At 39.3% G+C, this 20,469-nt stretch overlaps 1 protein-coding gene across 4 annotated transcripts in view; it reads right to left on the minus strand.

The window, feature by feature from the left end:
* Positions 1–1,271: 1,271 nt before the first annotated feature.
* Positions 1,272–20,469, minus strand: part of DIAPH2 (diaphanous related formin 2) — a 169,538-nt gene continuing 150,340 nt past the window's right edge. For 3 of the 4 annotated variants that reach the window (XM_077786470.1, XM_077786469.1, XM_077786471.1), the window contains one exon: positions 1,272–5,983. In XM_077786470.1, the coding sequence (XP_077642596.1) occupies positions 5,919–5,983 (65 nt within the window). In that variant the 3' untranslated portion in view covers positions 1,272–5,918. The remainder of the gene's footprint in view (positions 5,984–20,469) is intronic. The other variant, XR_013340783.1, reaches the window with a different exon arrangement.

The following is a 20,469-nucleotide window of genomic DNA, read 5'->3' on the forward strand; positions in this document are numbered from 1 at the left end:
TGCTGTGATACTGGCCTGTTTGTGCTCAACAAATTTTCCTGTTCCTGGAACTTCACAGTACATTATGGGCTGCAAACAGACCCACTTGGGGATAGAGAAAACATTTTTAAAGTTATGCAAAACATTCACAACAAAATGCAAATACTGTTTACAGTTTTCAGCATCTCAGTATAGCAACTCCTATTCTAAATGGAAAAGTTTTTAATCAGCCTCTGTGCTGGGTGTTGGTGCTGTTGTCTTGCAGGAAGGCTGGGCCAGCTTTAGGGGCGAGCCCAGAGATGGATTTGGATAAATTTAACTCTGCCACCTGCAGCATGAGATTCATCTCCCCATTTCTCAGAAGGTTTTCTGGCAGGGGGCTACCTCCTCTGGGGGGAGAGAAAACCAATAGTCAACAGATTGGATTTTAATTCCACCACTGTTGGAACTCAAAATGTCCCTCAGATATTCTTAGAGGTTCCAAGCCCAAGTCAGAAGCATTTAAGACCCGAGCAGGCAGCTGAAAACAGCTGTGATTTTAAATTTAAGCCATAAAATAATTTACCAACTTTGCAAAAAAACCCCAAAAAGTCACAAAAGTTTAGATATTATAGGAAGAGTAGTTACAAAATAAAGAAAAAAAAATTAATGCTATACAAAAGAGTTTTAGCACCTATACATGGGGGTATAAAATGTAATATTTATGTGGGCATTAGCAGGTTTGAGGGAAATTTATGTATTTATATGTGGTGCCTTTGACCATCCCTGGGCACATTTTTTCCACATATAAAAAGTTACTTAAGGAGAGTTGTATCAGCATGGCTGCTGATATTCATTAGGGTTAAATCCAATTAGAATTTTGAGTAAAATCCAGTGCTATCTCTATACTGTTGTGCAGTTCAGTTCTGGTGATGTCCTTAACAGTTTTGAAGGGAAGAGTCTGTCAAGTTTCTGTTCTGATAAAACCATTCTAGGAAGGAATTAAATAATCTGGAAAACATCAGCAATAGCTGTCTGACTATATGTCTGCTTAAAAGTTCTATACTGAAATCCAGCCTCTTAAAATAAATATGGACCCTTAGGATTTGTGCATTAATTCCCTTTTATTGTTATTTTTGTAAAAATTAAATGGTATCGCCATGATTTAATTTGGGTTTTTAAAAATTATATACTTTTTTGGGTTATTTGGTTTTTAAAGTCCTCCTGCATTGGAAAAGGCACCTGGTTCCCCAAATTCAAGTCAAATAGAATTGACACCTCAGAGAGAAAAAAAAGACAGAAAGCCACAAAACGACAGTAAGCTAAAATGGAATGTAATTTCAGCATGACAATTTTATACAGCAAACCCAGGCTTTGAGTGATGGTATTCAATAAGAAATAATCATGATAATCAAGTAAAACATTGGTGCATCTACCAGAATCATGGTATGTATATCTTTATTACAGTTTTCAAAATACATGGATTAACAATGGCCAGGCTGTGATTTCATCAAATTCCTATTTTAAACATTACATACAAACACAGAGCTGTTTAAAAAATAGAAATGCATGAGTTTTGTCACCTTTTTTTTTTGATCCTTTTTTTTTTTTTTTTTTTTTTGGCATCAGGAGTCCTATGACTTCCAAAAGGGAAATCAAATGGTGCATGGTAGCAGATTGACTGAGCTGTAGTAGGTTATTGTTCACGTTCTGTGGCATATGTATCACCTCAAACAGTGCTAGGAGCACTCCAAGAACAAATCCTTCTCCTTTCCCACTCTGCCCGTGACACCAGTGGGTGCTTGCAGGACTGCAGGATGCACAACTCCCTCCCTGCAGCACAAAAGCAGCACTAGGAGACCTGCAGACACCTGAAGCTGAGGCGTTTGGCTGCATTTGCTTTGATTAATTTCTTTTTTTTTTTTTAAATTAATTATTTTTTATTTACATGTCGCGTGCATGCGCGGGCGTGTGCGGAGACACCGCAGAAGGAGAGGTTTCTCACAATACTTATTTAAAAATGAGTTTAAAACTTGCAGATACAGTATGGCACATCAGAGGTGGGCTGGACACTGCTCAGCACTTGTCCTGCCCGACCTTGCAGCACTTGGAAGGCAAACAGCAAAGTAGAACTTGGCCAAGCCTTTGCTGAATGGAAAAAAAGCAATTTACACACACAGGGAAGTTTGCTCCCACAGAACTATTATTACCTGTTTGAAATATTCACCAGCTAGATCATTCTCAGGGCAGGAGTCACCCATCAAAGCAGGGTTTGCCCGAGGGATGTGAAAGCTGAACGCTGCAAAGTTTCCTTAACAAAAGCTATAGGAGGATTTCCAGAGCCAAACCTAAAACTCGGCCAGATTCTCAGAGTTGGGGTGTTGTGGGATGAATTTAAAGTAGGTTACTAATGAATTGTGGCTTGGATAGAAACCATGAAAATATTATGGTTTTTTTTACAGCATTTGTCTGAGGTAGTACATATACCACACACAAAAATGCAAAAATATACAGATATCCATGATTATTTGCATATTACAGAAGGGAACTATGGGAACGCTCTTGTATCTCAATTCTCAAGAAGAAGAGATCATTTTAGATCACACTGCTCACGTGGACCACAGTCAGCTGAAACCAGAACAAGTGACAATATTCCTGGGAACGCTCCCTGGAGCTGTCTGCCAGTGCTCCTGGTTTGGTTTTAGCCAAAAAATCAGATTAACACAAACATCACAGGTGTGCTGGGAAAGGATCCCTTTGAATCAGACAAACATACATGGCAGGGCAGGCTGTTCTCCCAGCAAACTGCATAAAACTGGAGCAGAACCAGTGCCTTTCCATCTCTGCCCTGCACACCAGGAGCTGGAGATTTGTACACCACTGAAACATTTCAGATATATTTGTACACCACTGAAACATTTCAGATATATTTGTACACCACTGAAATATTTCAGATATGTATACCTGTACACCACTGAAATATTTCAGATATGTATACCTGTACACCACTGAAACATTTCAGATCTGTATATCTGTACATGATTGAAACACTTCATTCCCATGACATTCGGAGGTTGAGTTCGATTCATCGCAAAGGTAAAATTATCTTCCTCTTAAATAAACTAAGAAATGTAAACAGTGTAACATCATTAAAAAAAAACCCTTTCTCAGTACTTGTAACTGGTAAAATGTGAATGCAAACAGATGTGCTGGTATATTGTTAACGTCATGTCTCAGAGGACAGAGAATGAAACATAATTAGCAAGAAATTTATGTATGAACCCTCCAGTGATTTTCTTTCTGGGATTACTTTGAATACAAATATAATTTAACTGATATATTTCATTTTTTTAAAATTAGAAAATAAGGCAAGTGCATTTCTGAAAAAGGTGCTACTCTTCTACACTTCTAGATAAACATGTGACACCTCTGAAAATTAGATCAATAATAAAAACATTAAAAATATCTGCAATTTAATATAGACTGAAAAACTATCAAAAGACAAAGTGACCAGCATCAATTTCAGAAAATATTTTAGACTTCATAAATACGAGCACCCTATATTTACATAAATTATCTTCTAAACTAGTTTTCCTTTGAAAGACACTTTCCTTCTAACAGATATGTCCATTAAATTATATAAATGTTTCAAATATGAAAAAAATAGTAGTAAAATAGAAGCATCAGATGATGTTGTTATTTTGGATTTGCCTTTTTTTCCTAAGATTTGGTTCTTGAAAATCTGTAGCCAGCTTTCACAGCTTTAAAAAAAAAAATAACCCACGGAAATGAAAAACTTGTGCACTAATAACTACTGCATTCGTATAAAGATTCTGTGGAGAGCTTTTGAGTTTTCACATATAAAGATTATACCAATACTTGTAAATCCCAGCAAAATGGTAATTTCAAAATCTGAATTCTAAGACACTATTGATTTTTATAGACATTATGAACCTAATCCTTTAAACTGGCTTTGTACATTAAGCACATTTTTATAAGTGTAAATTTAATAGTTCCATTTCAAGAAGCTTCAGTACAAGGCTGATGTTGACCTTGCAGAAACAGGATAGAATTCTTTTTAGCTCTTACTGATAAACCAGGAGACAAAATCCTGTTGCATGCTTTTTTTTTTTTTCTTTTTTTTTTCTTTTTTTTCTTTTTTATTATTTTTCCTGAAGTATCATACAACCTTTTAGTTTGTTCCTAAAGCCCCCAGACAGTTTAGGGACAGTTTACTTGACAGTTTACTTGACAGCAAGCATTTCACTAGGTTTCAGTGCCATTCCTGTGTTTAGAGCTATGGGCAAACCCCCTGTATACTTTGAAAAAAAATACAAAAAAATTACAATTCAATACTAGATTGAAAAGAAGCTGTATCTTTTCTTACATTAATACAGTTTGTAATTGTGGGAATTTCTCCCAAACTACTCAGATAGTTTTAAGAGGATCTCACCAGAGAAGCAAAAAGAATCTACTGTACAGAGATGCTCAGCTCAAGCAGTAGTGCAAAGATCCACTGCCCCAGGAGCAAAGTCCCTCCAGAGCAAGCAGTGTGTGCACAGCAGCCACGGACACCTCACCTTCCAAACAGCCTTACAGACACTAAAAAACCCCAAGCTCCCCAGAGCCCCAGGCAATGAAAGCATCCACAATAATTTCATCAATCAGTGATAAGCATTAATAATCTGAGAACAAGTGCCAGCTACTACAGAGCATCCTGATTCTTTAAAAAATACCATAGCTCAGCAACTGATGCAGTAGCTCCACTGGAATCCCAGCTGAAACCCTCCAGGTGAGCAGTGGAGTTTGGGTGGCCAGGGTGGGGCAGTGGCCTGAGCCAGGCTGGCCTCTGCCCTGGGGACAAAGGGGACAAAGGGGACAAAGGGAGTGCCAGGACAACCAGGGGCAGCTGCTCACCCCAGGAACTGCAGTGCAAGGGCCTGGACACGAAGGGGAACGGGAGGAGCCTCCCAAAAATCAGACTTGGTCACTGCTAGGCAGTGCTCCAGGTAGGAAATGTGTTGGGAGCTGAACTCTCAGCATTAAAATCCACCAGTGGAGACCCTGCTACGTATTTTACCTGAGAAACAGAGGAAAAACTCAGAGGCAGTTCTGAAAAACTTCATCGTGTAGCTTGTCTCTAAAAACCTATACACAGGTATTCTAGCATCATCAAAATAGGACAATCATACTTTCCCCCAAATAGCTTTATAAAGAATATATAAGTGCACAATTAGAAAAATCCCTCCTTAGATACATTTAAAAACATATTCTGCCCTTGATATAATTTTGGAAAAAATCCTATGCTCTGTTTTATTTAATATTTTTTTTCTTTTTAGCAGTGATAAGTAACTACACCTCATCATATCACCAAAAGTGTAGATATGTGGTGTATCCTACTGGCAGCTGAAACAGCTGAATCCGCCAGGCTTTACACTGAGATAAGGTTTTCAGCAACCTCACTGGGGCTATGTGTTGCTTTTTTATGGTTACAAAAAAGATTCTGATAATGTAGACCAGCTCATCTCTGAATTTATTAACATACAATTTTATTATTTTTCCTTTCATGTTCAAATCAGAACTGCAAATGGAATCCACAGCTATACTCTTTCAACAGAAGTGTATTTTCTTACCCATATAAAACATAACCTAGAAATCCCCAACTCCTTTCATGTGAGTTGCCAGCTTAAACAAAAAGGGGTGAAAAAAAAAAATAACATAAGAAAATAAGATATAAACCCTACTGTTTAACACTGTTTACAGATCTTGGTAGTTGGGCTAATAAGATACAGTATGTGGATGTTTTTTAGCAACAGTTTTAAAATTACATATTCTTACACCATCTCATTTAATCAATCCCAGTATTCCTTTATGATCATTGCCAATTTGGATGACAAACTCTTCCCAAAGCACATCCATTGTAAATAAGACAATTCATTAATTCTTTGGCATCAGAAGAATCATACAGCTGCAATTGCTCCGTTGTGTCGAGAACGAGACCTTTCCAAAGTTACTCGTTTGTTATCTGTAACAAAAAGAGAGAAAAAAACAAATCACCACAAGATTTGAAACACGGATAATGCAATGTCAAGAGGTTTTCAAACAGCCCTGAAAATCATTCTGAATGATATGTAAATAAGTGAGTAGGAGACTGGATCAGAGAAGTTTCACACTGCAGCTGCCAGACTGAGTTCAAGAGTTCTGCAATCAGCAATAAATTACTTTCTTGATCAGAGAAGCTGGGTGATAAAAGCATTAGGAGAATCCTGAAACACGGTCCCCTTGGAAACAGCACGTAATAAATACAATTCTGGGTAAAAATCCTTCAAATTTTATAAATAATGTATGCACAGAATCTCTGGAAAAATGCATTTCAAGTTTCATGAGAATGCACTGACCAGTGCAGTGCTGAAAACCTGCTAGATGCTCCAAGCCTAAAAGCCCAAACACCTCTCACTATAATTTGGAACAGAGTTAAAAATAGAACAGTTAAATGAGCCACTTCCTAAGCATTTCCTGATTGTGCAACGTGAACAAGTTTTAGTATAAAATATTACACAGTAATTATTGCAATGAATAATAAATACATCTCTATCACAGGAAAACAATCACCAAGTACCAGCCATGCTCCTAAATGCCTTTACAATAAAATTTTAAAGCCATGAATACACACACACACACACACACAAAAGGGCAGAATATTAACTCCCACTCAGTGTTCTGCAGGTTTGCATCTTTCTTTTTGACAATGAGCTCCTGCCAAGCACATTTTTTCTTTTTTTTTTTCTTTTTTTTCCTTTTTTTTTCTTTTTTTTTGTGGCTGCTTCTTTTTGACCTTTTCCCCCATGTCCTGTTCAGGTGCTGCTCTGCAGCATTTCTGTCCCTACATGGCTGCAGGACCTGCATGCCCCAAAAGAGGGCTGGGACTTTTACACAGGGCTGGAATATCATAAAGAACTTGATGCATTTTGGGGCTACCTGAAAACAGAGGCCAGGCAGAATTAAGGGAATAAAAGCTGTTATATTTTTTGAAGGGTCTTCAGGTACATTTAGGGCAGACAAAGTCCCCAAGGGGCTGCACCCAAAAATGGACCACAGGTTTTCACACTTTTATAAGTTTGGTCCATTTGCATATTGGGGGTTAATCTTCCAAATAGAGCTTCAGGTAGTAGTTTACCCCAATTTTGCTGCCCCCTAAACTCACTTTTGTTTAATTTCTTGGGCTCTGAGGCAGTGAGGTGTCCTTGACTGCCAGGCCTGGAGAGGAATTGTGTCTGCCCAGAATGGGACACAGCAGCTCACACTGTACATGGAGTTTAGAGCTCTGCACTAAAGAACTGCAGGATTGCAAATAGATGGAAAATAGAAAAGCTCAAATCCTGAGGCATCAAAGTCACTTCAGAAGCAAAACCACCTGCCAGGCACACTGCAGGCACTGAGCTTTCCCCAAAGGTTCAGCCCAGCCTGTGCCCTGGCAGTGCCATGCTGAGGGCTGGGCACAGAGCTGGGGCCACAACACCTCTGTGTCACCCTTGCACCAAGAATGACACAAGAACAGACCAGAGATCAAACTGCAAGAGGAGAAAAAGAAGATTTAATACAAAGGATTCTCTGGCTTATACAGACCGATGTGATACATTCTACTGGATTGGCTAGTTAATAAAAACATCTTTCTCTCACATCGTCCTTGAGAATAACAGGAAAACAAAGTGGAAATACACCACCTGCAGATTGGTTATACTAACAAGTTATCACATTCCTACAGCTCCCTAAAGAGTCTCACAAGCCACTGTGAGAAACGATTGCCATTTCTCCCTGCCTGACCAGGCTGGCATCCTCACCTCTGGGGGCACACAGCCTCTGTGCCAGCTGGGTTTTGGGTGAATTTGAGTGCCTGGGAGAGGCTGGAGCAGGGATCCACTGGCATCCAGCAGTTGGTGTGAGCACCTGCAGGGATGGTGCCAAGCACAGCCAGGCTCTGCCCACCGGGGTCCAGCTGGCCACAGGGCACTGAGCAGCAGCAAACTCCTCCTGAAGGGCACTGGGCACTGCCCCAGGACAGGTGATTTTAGCAGGGTTTGTAATTCTTCTGTTCATTTTGCCATGCCTTTTTCAATGCATGCAGCCATGGACAGGGCTGCCAAAAAGGTGTTTTTGGTGCAAAGAGGAGGGGGAGATGTGGAGTCCAGCACATCCCTCTGGCTGCCCTGGCAGCCTCTAGACCCTGGCACAAAGTCAAAAACACCTGTGGCTTCGATTTTAGCCCATGGAAAAAGCTGCCAACTCTGTATGAGGAATTACAAGCCACAGGGGTTTGAGTAATGTAATAGGTGAATTGACACAGGGTGAAAAAGTAGAATTTTAAGGTTTTTTAGAATGTAATTCAGGCATCCAAGATGGAAGAATCTGGGCGTGCCCTAGCCTCTTCTTCCTTCTTTTGTTCTCCATGTCTTGGTGTGATGGTGACACTTTTCTATTGGTTTAAGAGAAGGACACACAACATAGATGTCAGATATTGGTGCATTTTTATAAACAGACTATACATAACTTTTGATATAAAAGGCAAACACCACCCGAGAGGGAGAGCAGACTGCCACGGCCTCCTCGCTAGCCAGAGCTGGGCAGGTCAGAGAAAGAATATTTAGATAAGAAGAATAAACAACCTTGAAACACAATGGGAACCATTCCAGGCTCCTTCTCTGGCTGTGGGGCCAGGGAAGAAAAGATTCTTTTTGATTTCCCGGGGTCACCCTGACCTCAGAACCCCGAGACAAACGCACAGGGCTGGGGGCTCCATGCTCAGAGATATTCCATCCATCCCAGGCCTGCCTGAGCTCCATGAACCAGGCTGGACCTCCAGAGCCCCTCCACGCTCAGGCTCTGCTCGAACCCAGCAGAGCCAGAGAGGGGCAGGAAATTAAAGAAGAGAAAGAAAATCATGTGTGTGATCTGCTCCTGGACAGGGAACAGAGGCTGCACAATCAGCCTCCCTCTCCCCTGCTGCTGCAAGTGTCTCCAATGCTGTGGGGAATTAACGGCTCCTTTAGCAAGATTATTAGTTCTTTTTATAGTTCTGCCTTGCCTCCTCTTCCTAATGAACCTAGCCATGCATAACGTATTCAAATTACCCTAAGTCAATCTGTTTTGCATGGGAATAAATCTCCAGGCTGGTTGCAGTGTCACTAAGAGCTGGCAATTAAAGCACAAAGGAAGGGAAGTCATCAGCTCCGATGTGCTGCTGCTCCTCGAGAGCAAAGGGTGCAGTGATACCTGCTCTCAGTGGCCCTCCAACACTGCTTCAACCCATCAACTCCACCGGTTAAAAACAGATTAACAGAGTCGAAGAACTGTTGATTTTTTTTTTTTTTTTTTTTTTTTTTTTTTTTTTTTTGTTAGATGTTCTCCTTTCAGTTTTTTTACCGTCATGCAATTGCAAAGCTGGGCTGGGACTTCAGGCAAACACAAAACCACAAAACAAAATAGTAAAAAAAAAAAAAAAAAAAAATTTCCTTCTTCATGTGATAACAAAGTATTTTCTTAATACATTATGTGTTAAGTTAAAACAAAGAGTTTCCTATGGTTTTATATCTTGATGCCTTGTGAAACTGGGCTGGGCTGGCATTTCAATTACTTGAGCAAGAATTTAGAAAAATCATTAAATTTCTATCACTTTCAACATGCACATTCAGCTGTCTCCAACATCTGTATTTACCTTTTTTTCTGTAACAGACTGTATTGAATACAACTCAAAGCAAGTCTGTCTCATAAACATGACTGACTATTCTGGCATAAAATCAACTGTAACATCAATAAATGGTGAAACTATTTCCTTTTGTTAGGGGAAGACGGAGAGGGAAAATAAGAGTAAGTTAAAAGTAGATGAAATGAAATGAAATGAAAAGCAAAGTCATTACCCAAAGGCTCAGGTGTACTTTGAAAACATGCACACATGACTAGAAAACATGATCACAGGTTCTGTGTGTACCAGCCAGGCCTTCTGGGTAACCCCACAGGGAGAGAATTGTATTTCTCACTTTAATCTTAGAAGTCCATTTCTTTTAAGAGCAGGGCACACCCACCCTGCTCCCATTACAGACATTATCATCTAGCTCAGGAGTGAACACACGACCTTCAAAGTGGCCTCTCAATCTGTTAAAGGATCTTAGAGCACAGAAAGGTAGAACAGTCAAGGACTAAACTGGAAAACAAAGCAGATTTTATATCACAAGATAATCTCCATCTTTTAGCTAGCTGGATCAAATGAAAATGAAGTAAATATAAAATTAAATGCTGAGGAATCAAACCAGCAGTTCCTTTTTAATACACATAACCCTGGAATACAATAGTGACCATGCAAAAAACAGATGGGCTTTGCTATAAAAACAATTCCTTGCTCAAGTCTTCTTGCACTCAGCACAGTACCAAGATGGGAATAAACCCTGCAAAATCTGTATTTCCTTCCTTAATGCTCCTTCATTAGCTCTGTTATTAAAAGAGAAGTCTCAATAGCTGCCACAGATTTATTAACTCAGTAGCTTGTTATCAACACAGAACTCAGTTATATGAAGAGAAAAATAAATGGCACTTTGCACAACTGCAGTACTAAGATTAAGTGACTTTTTCATTTCATTTTCTCCTTATCCACTCTTCCAGGTAGTAACTTTATGTACTCCTAATTATAAACCCTATTTTTTATGAGCAATCAATGCTAGTATTAATAGAGATGTTGTGCAGTCCAATGGACTGGTCATGACACTGAGATATCTGATAATGGAAAAGACAAAGTCTATAAAACCATACCTCAAAGGTACCTGACTGGAATTTGCATTATCCTGCGACAAGACAAAAAGTTCTCTTCTATCATTATCTCTCAGCCCTGATATTAAAATTATAAATGTGTTACAAACTGCTACCTTGGGCTTGCTACCTGATTTGACTCCTTTTCCCCTCCAAAATCACCTCCTCAAGGTGAAAGAATTGACCTTTCCACAGCTGACAATAATAATTAAAACTGTTCAATGCTCAGAGAAAGGAGGTCCTGGTTTGACTTGCCTTGAAAATGATCACAGCAAGAAGGTAGAACTCTCAGCAGTTAATAAAATATTTAAAATTTCATCTTTTTGAAATAGTTTTGCCTATGCAAAAGAGACAGAAATGTGTGCTGTAAGGGAATTTGTATGGCCCGTGCCTTGGGGAATCAATGAAAGCCTTTACATAAAACATTTATTTCTTCATTCATGTAAAATCTTGTTCACCAGGAAATCCTACTGAAACACAACTTGTTTTCATGAGCAACCAAAGGAAAAATACTCCTGCAGTCCCAAGCACTGCAGCAGGAAAAACAGCCAGGAAAGCAAGACAATCTCCTACAGGTGTGGAATGATGAAAAAATGAGAAAGCAACTCATTTTAGTAGGTTTTAAATGGATAAAGTGCCACAACAGGTGGATTCCAAGGATCAAACACTTCATCTAATAATGATGATGACACTGGCATTTACTCTGTAGAAAAAAGTAAAACCCGAATTTTATTTTACGAGTATCACTCTTTTCTGATCAGGAAAACCAAATATTTTCTAGTGTAACTGATTAACGTTGTGACAGGTTAGGTTAAATTCCATTCACTTGAGCCTGGGTAACCTCAGTTTTCTCCTGGAGCTGCCCAAGCACAGGGAAAACTGAAGCCAGCTCATCATTTGCTGTAACAGCACATTACCAACTGCTTGAAGGAACAACCCAAGTTAAAAATAAAAATTATAATAAAAAAAATTTGGTTGTACTTTTAATTTTATTATTGCTGTTTTTATTTTATTATTATTATTTTCCTTTATGGACTGCAGGCGCCTTCATCACCTTTAGCTTCCCCACAATGAAAGGTAATTTTTTTTTGAAAATGGAATGGATTCTGAGGCAGAAGCAGAACTGACCCAGAGTAAACCAGCAGGGAAATCCATCCACACCCAGCACCTCTTTAGCACTGAGCACTGCCTGTGGCACTGCCTGGCCTGTCCCTCTGACATTATTGGAGATCCCAGCTGAGAAAAAAGCCAGGAAAGGAAATTAAGAGTATCAAAACTGCTGTCGCTGTCTGCAGCAAAACCCTTTTTGAGAGAAAATGGCTCTCCTAACCTCAATTCTGGTAAGATTCACTCCATCTCTGTGAGATTTGATTTCAAATTGATCTTTCAGAATGTATGGCCTATAGAGAAAAAGAATAGCAATAAGGTAAAAATCAGTTATGGGAGAAATACAGCCGAAATAACACTGCAGAAAAAGGGCTGAAATAGCTCTTTTCAAAAGATCCTTATTGCCAAGCAATGAAACAAGCAAATAAAACACTTTTCTAACTGGGTTAAGAAACACTGTGCAGTTAACATGTTTTCTGTTAATCATTAAGTATTTAAACCACTCTCATTTCAACCTAAACATGCCTGGCAAAATCTGACCTTGGCCCTTTATAACCATCTCACCAGGGCACCTGACATTCACTTGGATTGGATATTTCTGTAACCAAAAATGAGAACAGACCAAGTGATCCAACATCCCTGTTCTCAGCTTTTTGGGTTTTTTTGCTAAACAGAATCTCAAATTCTCAACAATCAAAGTTAAATGCCAGCTAAAAAGGTTATTTTAGCATCAGTTTCAAAGAAAACATCGAGATTTCAAGCAAACCCTGGAGCTCTAAGGTCAAATTCTATGAATCCTGGTTTATTTTGGTTTAGGTCAAGACTTTCATGTGAAAGCTGAGTGATAACCTGGGTTTATAAATGTTATGATAGAGAAACAGAAACTTACCCTTAGGTTAAAGAAAAAAAAAAAAGAACAAAATGGTTTTGGTGTTCACTTTTTTGTTTTGTTTGTTTTTTAAAGCCCCCAAAATCAAGACAGCACAGCTGAGCACATTAATTATAAAGACATCATTTGTTAAAAATATGTTCCTGGTTGCTGGGATATTTACAAATCCATTGATCTGTAAGGCGTTGAGGGGGAAGAAAAGGTTTAAGAAGAAATACGGAGGAAGAAGAAGCACTAAGGAGAACTGCAGCACTTAAAAGGATGTCTCTGAAGGCTGAATGGCTCCTCCTCAGGAAAAAAAGCAGGAACACATCTCCTGAGTTATCTGCAGGAGTCAGGAGTGTCGTGTTCTGTTCAGAAGTACTGCCTTCAGAGCTGTTAAGTCATTTAGGTAACACACAGCACCTTCATTTTCAGGTTTCCAGACTATTCCGTGTGAACAATTTCTCCTGGAGAAGATGTGTGGCTGTTTGGATCCTCTTTAACTTGCTAAATAAATTTGTTAATACCCAGCAGTGCTGTAGTACAGAAGCAGGTCTAAAATACAGAGAGTTAGAGAATTTAAGCCCTGCCACAAAAGAGTTTCACTCAGATTAAAAGGGAACAAAGCCACGTCTAATCTCTGTGCTGCCACTCAGACCCAGCTTGCTGGGCACTGTTAATTGTAGCCTTTGAGTCGAAGGAAAATGCAGAACATCAGTAGAAAACCCATTTATTTGTGTCCTGTGTGTTAGACACAAAAAAATGCTTTAAAAGGGAATAATGTGGGAAGTTTTAATGCTAAATGGCATGTGTGATGACATTTAGCAGCTCAGCGCAATCCAGCTGTGACCACGGCCAATCCAGCGTGGCAGCACAATGAAAGTCACACTGCTGCAACCCAAATTGAGCATATTGGCCATCTGTATCATAATTCCAATAAAGAAATAAATACTTACCCTATTTACAGCTGAAGTTCAGCATTTGTAGGATGAAAAAATGGATTTGTAAACTCTATTTTCAAGTAATCAGTTTAAAGGATATTTCACTATTGCTTACTCCGGGCCTTAAGATTTCCAAACCACCCGAAAAACAAAGAAAGAATTGGCCCAGTAAGATAAGATTCCTTAAACCTTTAAATGATCTGTTTAATATTTTAATTTGCCTTTGCTTTCTTTGTTAATAGCACCACTTGGGATGTGCAGTGAAAGCTCTTCCACAAGAGTTGCACTGGAAAAGCCTTAGCAGGAGACAACACATGCCTGCCTCAGGGGTTACAAGACAAATCAATCTATTTTTCTCCTTTCCTCCAAGGGTAATTGGCCTTTAAAATTACAGAGAAAAATAGGCCTTCATGTCAGCACAATGCAGGCACACATACAGCCATTTTCCATTTCTTTTTCAGTTGGAATTCTCAGCTGAGAGGTAAACTTATAAAGGTGGGAAAATAAAAAGAAGATGAAGAGGAATGATTGCATCAGTTCAAATCCGCTCCAATAACAAGCAGCACTGTGACCAGCATTTGAGGCTGGAATTTACTGAAACCTGCTATGAATAGCTGTCATTTTCCTAGGCAGTATTTTTTTATTCTTGATTGTGATAAAATTTTCTCGAATTTTTATGACAGCCTGTACCACCAGCATTCATGGAGATTTATCACAAATTTAGTCAGACTGAGGAGTTATAATTATTGCTTCATTTCCCATAAAATCTCACAAAGTAATACTGATTTTTACCTCATTCTTCTGAAATTGCCTTTTTCAAGGAGCAATCATGGCTATGAATATCCCTAGAATCCTTCTGCTGTGCAGTACACATAATCACCTACAGACTCAGTTTCAGCCTTTGAATACTGTTAAATTGTATACAGTGCATTTAAATTGGCTAATAAATTGTTTGATAGCAGTGAAACTCAGATGATAGTCTTCTTACTTTTTTGATTGCTATTAAATCTGGTTTTGCAATACATTAATCACATTCTACTTTTAATAAGAGATTGTCACGTGAAAATAGTTCCTCGTGCATAAAGATGAGCAATCAGCTAAGCTACAACTGATACATAAAAACAAGAACAAAGTTCTTGTTTTTGAAAAAAGTTCTTGAAAAAAGTCAAAACAACTTAGTGTTCTACAAGCAGAATATTCCCTCAAAACAGTACTGAAAGCACTAAACCATTCATGTGACCTCGCTCACTGGGAGAGTGTGTACAGGTGTAAGGCAATTATTAGATTTGATATCCGAGTGAACTCAGGTTCCCATTAGAGCCTGAATGCTTCAGTGACCCTATTATTCTCCTTCCAATGCTCCCAGACCTGATCAATTTAATTATTCTGACTAGTGAAACATTTAAGACATGAACGTATGATTTGTTTTAAGCCAAATGAGACAAATGAAAGTGCTGCATAAAACAACTCAAAGAAAAGAATAAGACATGTGAGAATCGAATGTGTCAAATCCAGCAAGGTCAGGACTAAGTAACAGCAACAAAGAAAAAGAGAGAGAGATCCTTGGCAATAAAAATACATTTATTCAGATATCTTTTCCCTTGAACTTCTCATTTGTAACCTCTCCTGCACAGTGAAAACATTTAGCTGATGAATCAGAAGGGTGAAACAAGTTTCAGGGTAAATTAATTGTCTCCTTCAGTACTGAAAGAATCCAAATCTCAAAACTCAGAGATTGTTATTCTTCTTTCATGCCTACACACACTTTCTGTAGTTGTCCAAAAGTAGATGTAGAGCCTCTACTCAAAAACCACTTCATGTCAGAGAGGACATATTTGCAGATGTGAAAACTGTGTTTTCCTGTTTTAATTGTCCCTACTATTTCTCTGCTAAGGAAAAGCATGTGACACTGCAAAAAAAACCATGAATTCACATTTTAAAGAGATCTGTCTGGTGCTAATCCACTGTATTCCTCATCAATAATGAAATTTAAAATGTCTGTTCCTAGCTCCCCTATTAACACCTCCACTCCTACAATTCGGACTTGCTTTGGAGGTGAGGTGACAGTGAGGTTACAAAGCAGGACAAGGAATACAGCAGTGATAGGTTCTGAATATGAAGAGCACAGGAGGGAGCCCAGTGCCCCCTGCATCCCTGACCCACTGCATCTGTCCTGATAGAAACTGGGCTGACACCCCAGGGCTCCCTGCATCCCTGACCCACTGCATCTGTCCTGATAGAAACTGGGCTGACACCCCAGTGCCCCCTGCATCCCTGACCCCACTGCATCTGTCCTGATAAAAACTGGGCTGACACCCCAGGGCTCCCTGCATCCCTGACCCCACTGCATCTGTCCTGATAGAAACTGGGCTGACACCCCAGTGCCCCCTGCATCCCTGACCCCACTGCATCTGTCCTGATAGAAACTGGGCTGACACCCCAGTGCCCCCTGCATCCCTGATCCCACTGCATCTGTCCTGATAGAAACTGGGCTGACACCCCAGGGCCCCCTGCATCCCTGACCCCACTGCACCCTAAAGCAGTCAGGCTGACACCCCAGCTCCACTGCAGGTTCCTCTGCCAGCAGCTCCAACAGTGCAGCCACATCTCCTGCACAGCTGCTTTGTCCTCTGCACTCAGCAGTGAACTCAAAGACTGCGAGGAAAAGGAAATTCTTTCAAACCAGGAGCTGGTAACACTCCTGAAAAGCAGCTATTTCCTCCTTGTTCATGTAAACTGATTTTTCTCCATACCCAGACAGTGGCAATATTCCTTGTAGCCTGCAAAAGTCAGTCTTCTGTATTTTTTATGCATCAGAAAAATATTCTTACTATATATAAATATATATATATATATATATATATATAACCCACTCTGCAGTAACTTGTAGCCTACAAGTAAAATGAAATATTTTAAATAATACAATAAAGGCAGAATATCCATAATTTTTTTTGATTAAATAAAATATCAGCATTTTTTATTCATGGCTAGGTTAACATTTACAATTCAGCATTTTGCAATATTTAAGTGGAATTGAATATGCTATGAGAAAACTTGAAACGGCATCACTCCTGCATGGCCGGCTGGCACAGGCCATGGTTTTCTGTGCCCATCTGAATTTTAGCACAGGACATGAAAGAAAAGCTCCTGTTCCAGCCTGGCAGGATGATCTCACCACCACCTGTTACCTCTCTGCAGCCCAACTGAGAAAACTCCATCCTGAAAGTGACTTTTAATCTATATTATTTGCATGTGCAGGTTATGTGAATGTGAAACTGTTGCTTATTAAAATAATTCATACAAGAAAGTAATTTAGACTATACATGGCAGGCTCTGAGGTAAAATATAATAACTTTTAAGAACTTAGGAGTCTAATTTCTTTCTTGGCTGAGCACGGACAACTCCATTATGATTCAGTGTGAGAACCCCGTGCTCACATAAAACAGAATTTGACCCTTTCTTTTCATATGAAGAATAAAAATATAGCAGCACTTAATGCTGGGAGAGGGCAACGAGGTGTCCCTAAATAGCTTAAAAATAGTTTCTATTTATCAACACTTGTATCTGAGGAGGGTTATTCTATCTGCTGCTCCAAATTCTCTGAGTTTTTTTCTCTCTAAATGCAGAGGGACTAAACCAGGCCCCTCCTTCAGCTCCCACAACAGGTGGGGATGTAAAGAATGAAGAAATATATAAGAAATATATTCACATTCTCTTGGGCTGCAGGGGAAGCAGCACAAAGGTACCCAGGAGGAGTTTGGGGTTTAAATTGTTCCGCAGCCTTTTCCAGGCTGACGTGAGACTGAAGGATAAGGCACGGGGAGCTTGGCTGTGTCTGGGGGAGGAAACAGGCTCAGAACAGGCTCAGAGCAGGCTCAGAACAGGCTCAGAACAGGCTCAGAGCAGGCTCAGAACAGGTCACTGCTGAGAGGCACAAAAATGAACAATTTGGGGACAAACCCTGCCCTCCACAGGTCCTGCCTGGCTCATCAGGGTGACCCTTGCTGCCTCATCTCCTTCACTCTCATGTGGAACAGACTTCAGGATCCCCACCACTGCTCATCTAGCCCTTAGACTTGAAAAGAATGATTTGTGCCACAAAACAAACATTATTTTTCTTTCCAGTTCTGTTCCAATTCAGAGATCTCGTTTGCAGCACCAGTCCAAAAGAAGTTTTACCATACAGACAAGGAAATGATGAACTTGGGTGAAAGAAAACAGCCAGGAGTTTCTCTCTGGGGTGGGAGTAGGAACTTAGATGAATTTTGCTGCTGGATAAAATGATTAGGAAAATACACCCTTAGTGCCACTAAAATCACATTAATCCATCAGCTATTTTTTGCCTAAAGCTGGTAATGTCCTTTAGAATTATGTTTTGCTGTACATAAACACTTTTAACTACAAGCTGCTTCTATTCCATCCAAGGGAATATTTTTTCATGCTCGAACTAGTTTCATCTTCAGGAACAACAAAGGCAGGGTGTCAACAGCTCACACCTCACTGAGATTCACGGTGCCCTTTCAACCATCACCTTCCCTGGGCTTTCCCACAGCTCCCAAAGCCAAGGGATTCTGATTCTTTCCATCCAAATCCGTGGAAACCAAGAGCAGCCTGTCCATTGTGCACCAGAAAAGGCCACTTTGTTCACTTCCACGTCTGATCAAAGGACTTGTTACCTTTTTTTGGTTGTATCCTCTTTAAACAGATGTTTCAGACAGGGTTTTCTGTAAAACGGGGCTGAGGCTTTGCTGCACTTTGATGATAAACTCCTGCTGTCCAGGTACTTCTCTTGCACTGGATACTCAAGGACATGATTTTATAAACTTACAGGGGAAAAAATTACATTTTTGATGATCTTAAAAATGCTTAACCAGCTGTTTATCATGACTGGAAAGAAAACCTAAAAAGTGATCAGCAAACTCCTCCAATTTTCCAACCTAATCTTCCAATAGAAAATAGCAAAAAGCTGAAATAGCAAATAAAAGAGCTTGTATTTCAGCTTAACAACTTGATTTGCAAGTTTTCTAGGCTTTGGATACAGAAAGCCATCTCTAGGGAATTTTCTGTGAGGATGGGGACTTTTTAAAATATGGAGTTGTTTTAATTCTATGAAATTCACAGCTGTGATTTTGGAATTTCCTACTCAGCAGCAGCAAAGCAAACTGTAGAGGAAATATTTTAAAAAGGTTTACTACAAAGTTTGTTACAGAGATTTTTTTTTCCATAAACTATGAAAATCTGACTACTTATATTCTAAGACTTCTACTGACTCAGTTTAAGGCAAATAACTATTTCATAAAACAGCATGCTTGCAGAGGGCTGGAAATGATATCTCACTCCAGAAGGGAAAAATCCAAGGAAGATAAATACTCTTAACTATGCAAAGTATTTTCAGATGCCTTTTAATTCTTTTTTACAGGAACACACTCCTGGAATGCCAGTAAAAAAGAGTCAGAGTGCTGACTGCAATTTGATTTATTTGGTTTGTTTTGAGTTTATTCAAACCCAAGCCTTAGGCACTTTAAGTCCAACCCAGCATGAGAGAGCCTCAATATCTGCAAAGTCCAGCAGGAAGGATTAGAAAATGTCACAACACCTTCAGGGCACATCAGATCCTTAAAATAGGGAATGATTCAAGAGTTTGAACAGGAAAAGTCCAGCAGGGTGCCTTCAAAAAATCTGCATCAGGCTGGAAGGTCTGTGAACCTCTCCTCTTTAAAATATCATCCCTTGTCTGCTGCACTCTCACCCACATGAATGAACCTGGGCACAGAAGGGACCTTCCAAAAGTCAAATAAAAACGCTCTGGATAATTTAAAATAAGTTTATATATATGTACATAAATGTATATTTCAGAGGAACACCAACTTAGCTTTTTGACAGGCAAAGTTTCACTGGAAAAATGATAAACAGCTGATATCCAGGATTTCTGTCTTTTCTTTGACATAGGTAATGACTATTTGTATGATGTCTGGAAATTCCAAAGCTTTGCAGTAACTCAGTCAAAATGGTTCTCACTCTATTTCTGGTCACTTTGAACTTGGATTGGCAGCTGAAAACCATTTTGGTTTTGCAGTTTAAAGACAAGACTTAAGACACCACTAAATCTAGCAAATTTTAGCATTTTAAGCTCATTCTCAGAGCATTTCAGAAACCTTTTCCGTCTGAAATCTGAGTAGAAGTATAAAGATCTAAAAATATTCTCAAAGCCCAATAAAATTAGTATTAATTGGAGTTCTGATAAACTGACTAAATGAAGAAACAAAACATTTTTCCTTTAAAAATGAAATGTAATATTTAACCATTTTCAATACTTTCCCCACACCATTTTTGAAACAGAGAAATCAGGCCTAGGGTAATTATATAGAGCAATATGGCTCCAGCACATTCTAAATCTTCTGAAAATACATTATTACACAAGATAGTAATTCTTCCTCCTCAGGAAGATTTTTAAGCACTGACATAATTTCCACTTTTCTGGGGATGTTTCTTGTCCAGGGCCATCCCCTGCAGACGAGGCAGGGAGGATCAGGGGAGCATTTTGTGCTGCTGACAACATTAATTCCATTCTCATTTGCACCACCAAACCCTCAACTTAAAAAAGGCATTAACAGCACCCTGCAATATTTTGTTATGAAATATCTATGTACACTTACAGATTATTTTGAATTTGTACACCTCTGAGTTACTTTTTTTTCTCAGTTTCTGCTGAGTTTGCTCATAACCAAATGATTTTTTTTCAAATAATTTCACTTCCAGTGATTTATTTCTGCTTCACATAATGAAGTACAAAAG

This window comes from Lonchura striata, chromosome 14 (genome assembly GCF_046129695.1).
Source record: "Lonchura striata isolate bLonStr1 chromosome 14, bLonStr1.mat, whole genome shotgun sequence".
NCBI classification, from domain to species: Eukaryota; Metazoa; Chordata; class Aves; order Passeriformes; family Estrildidae; genus Lonchura; species Lonchura striata.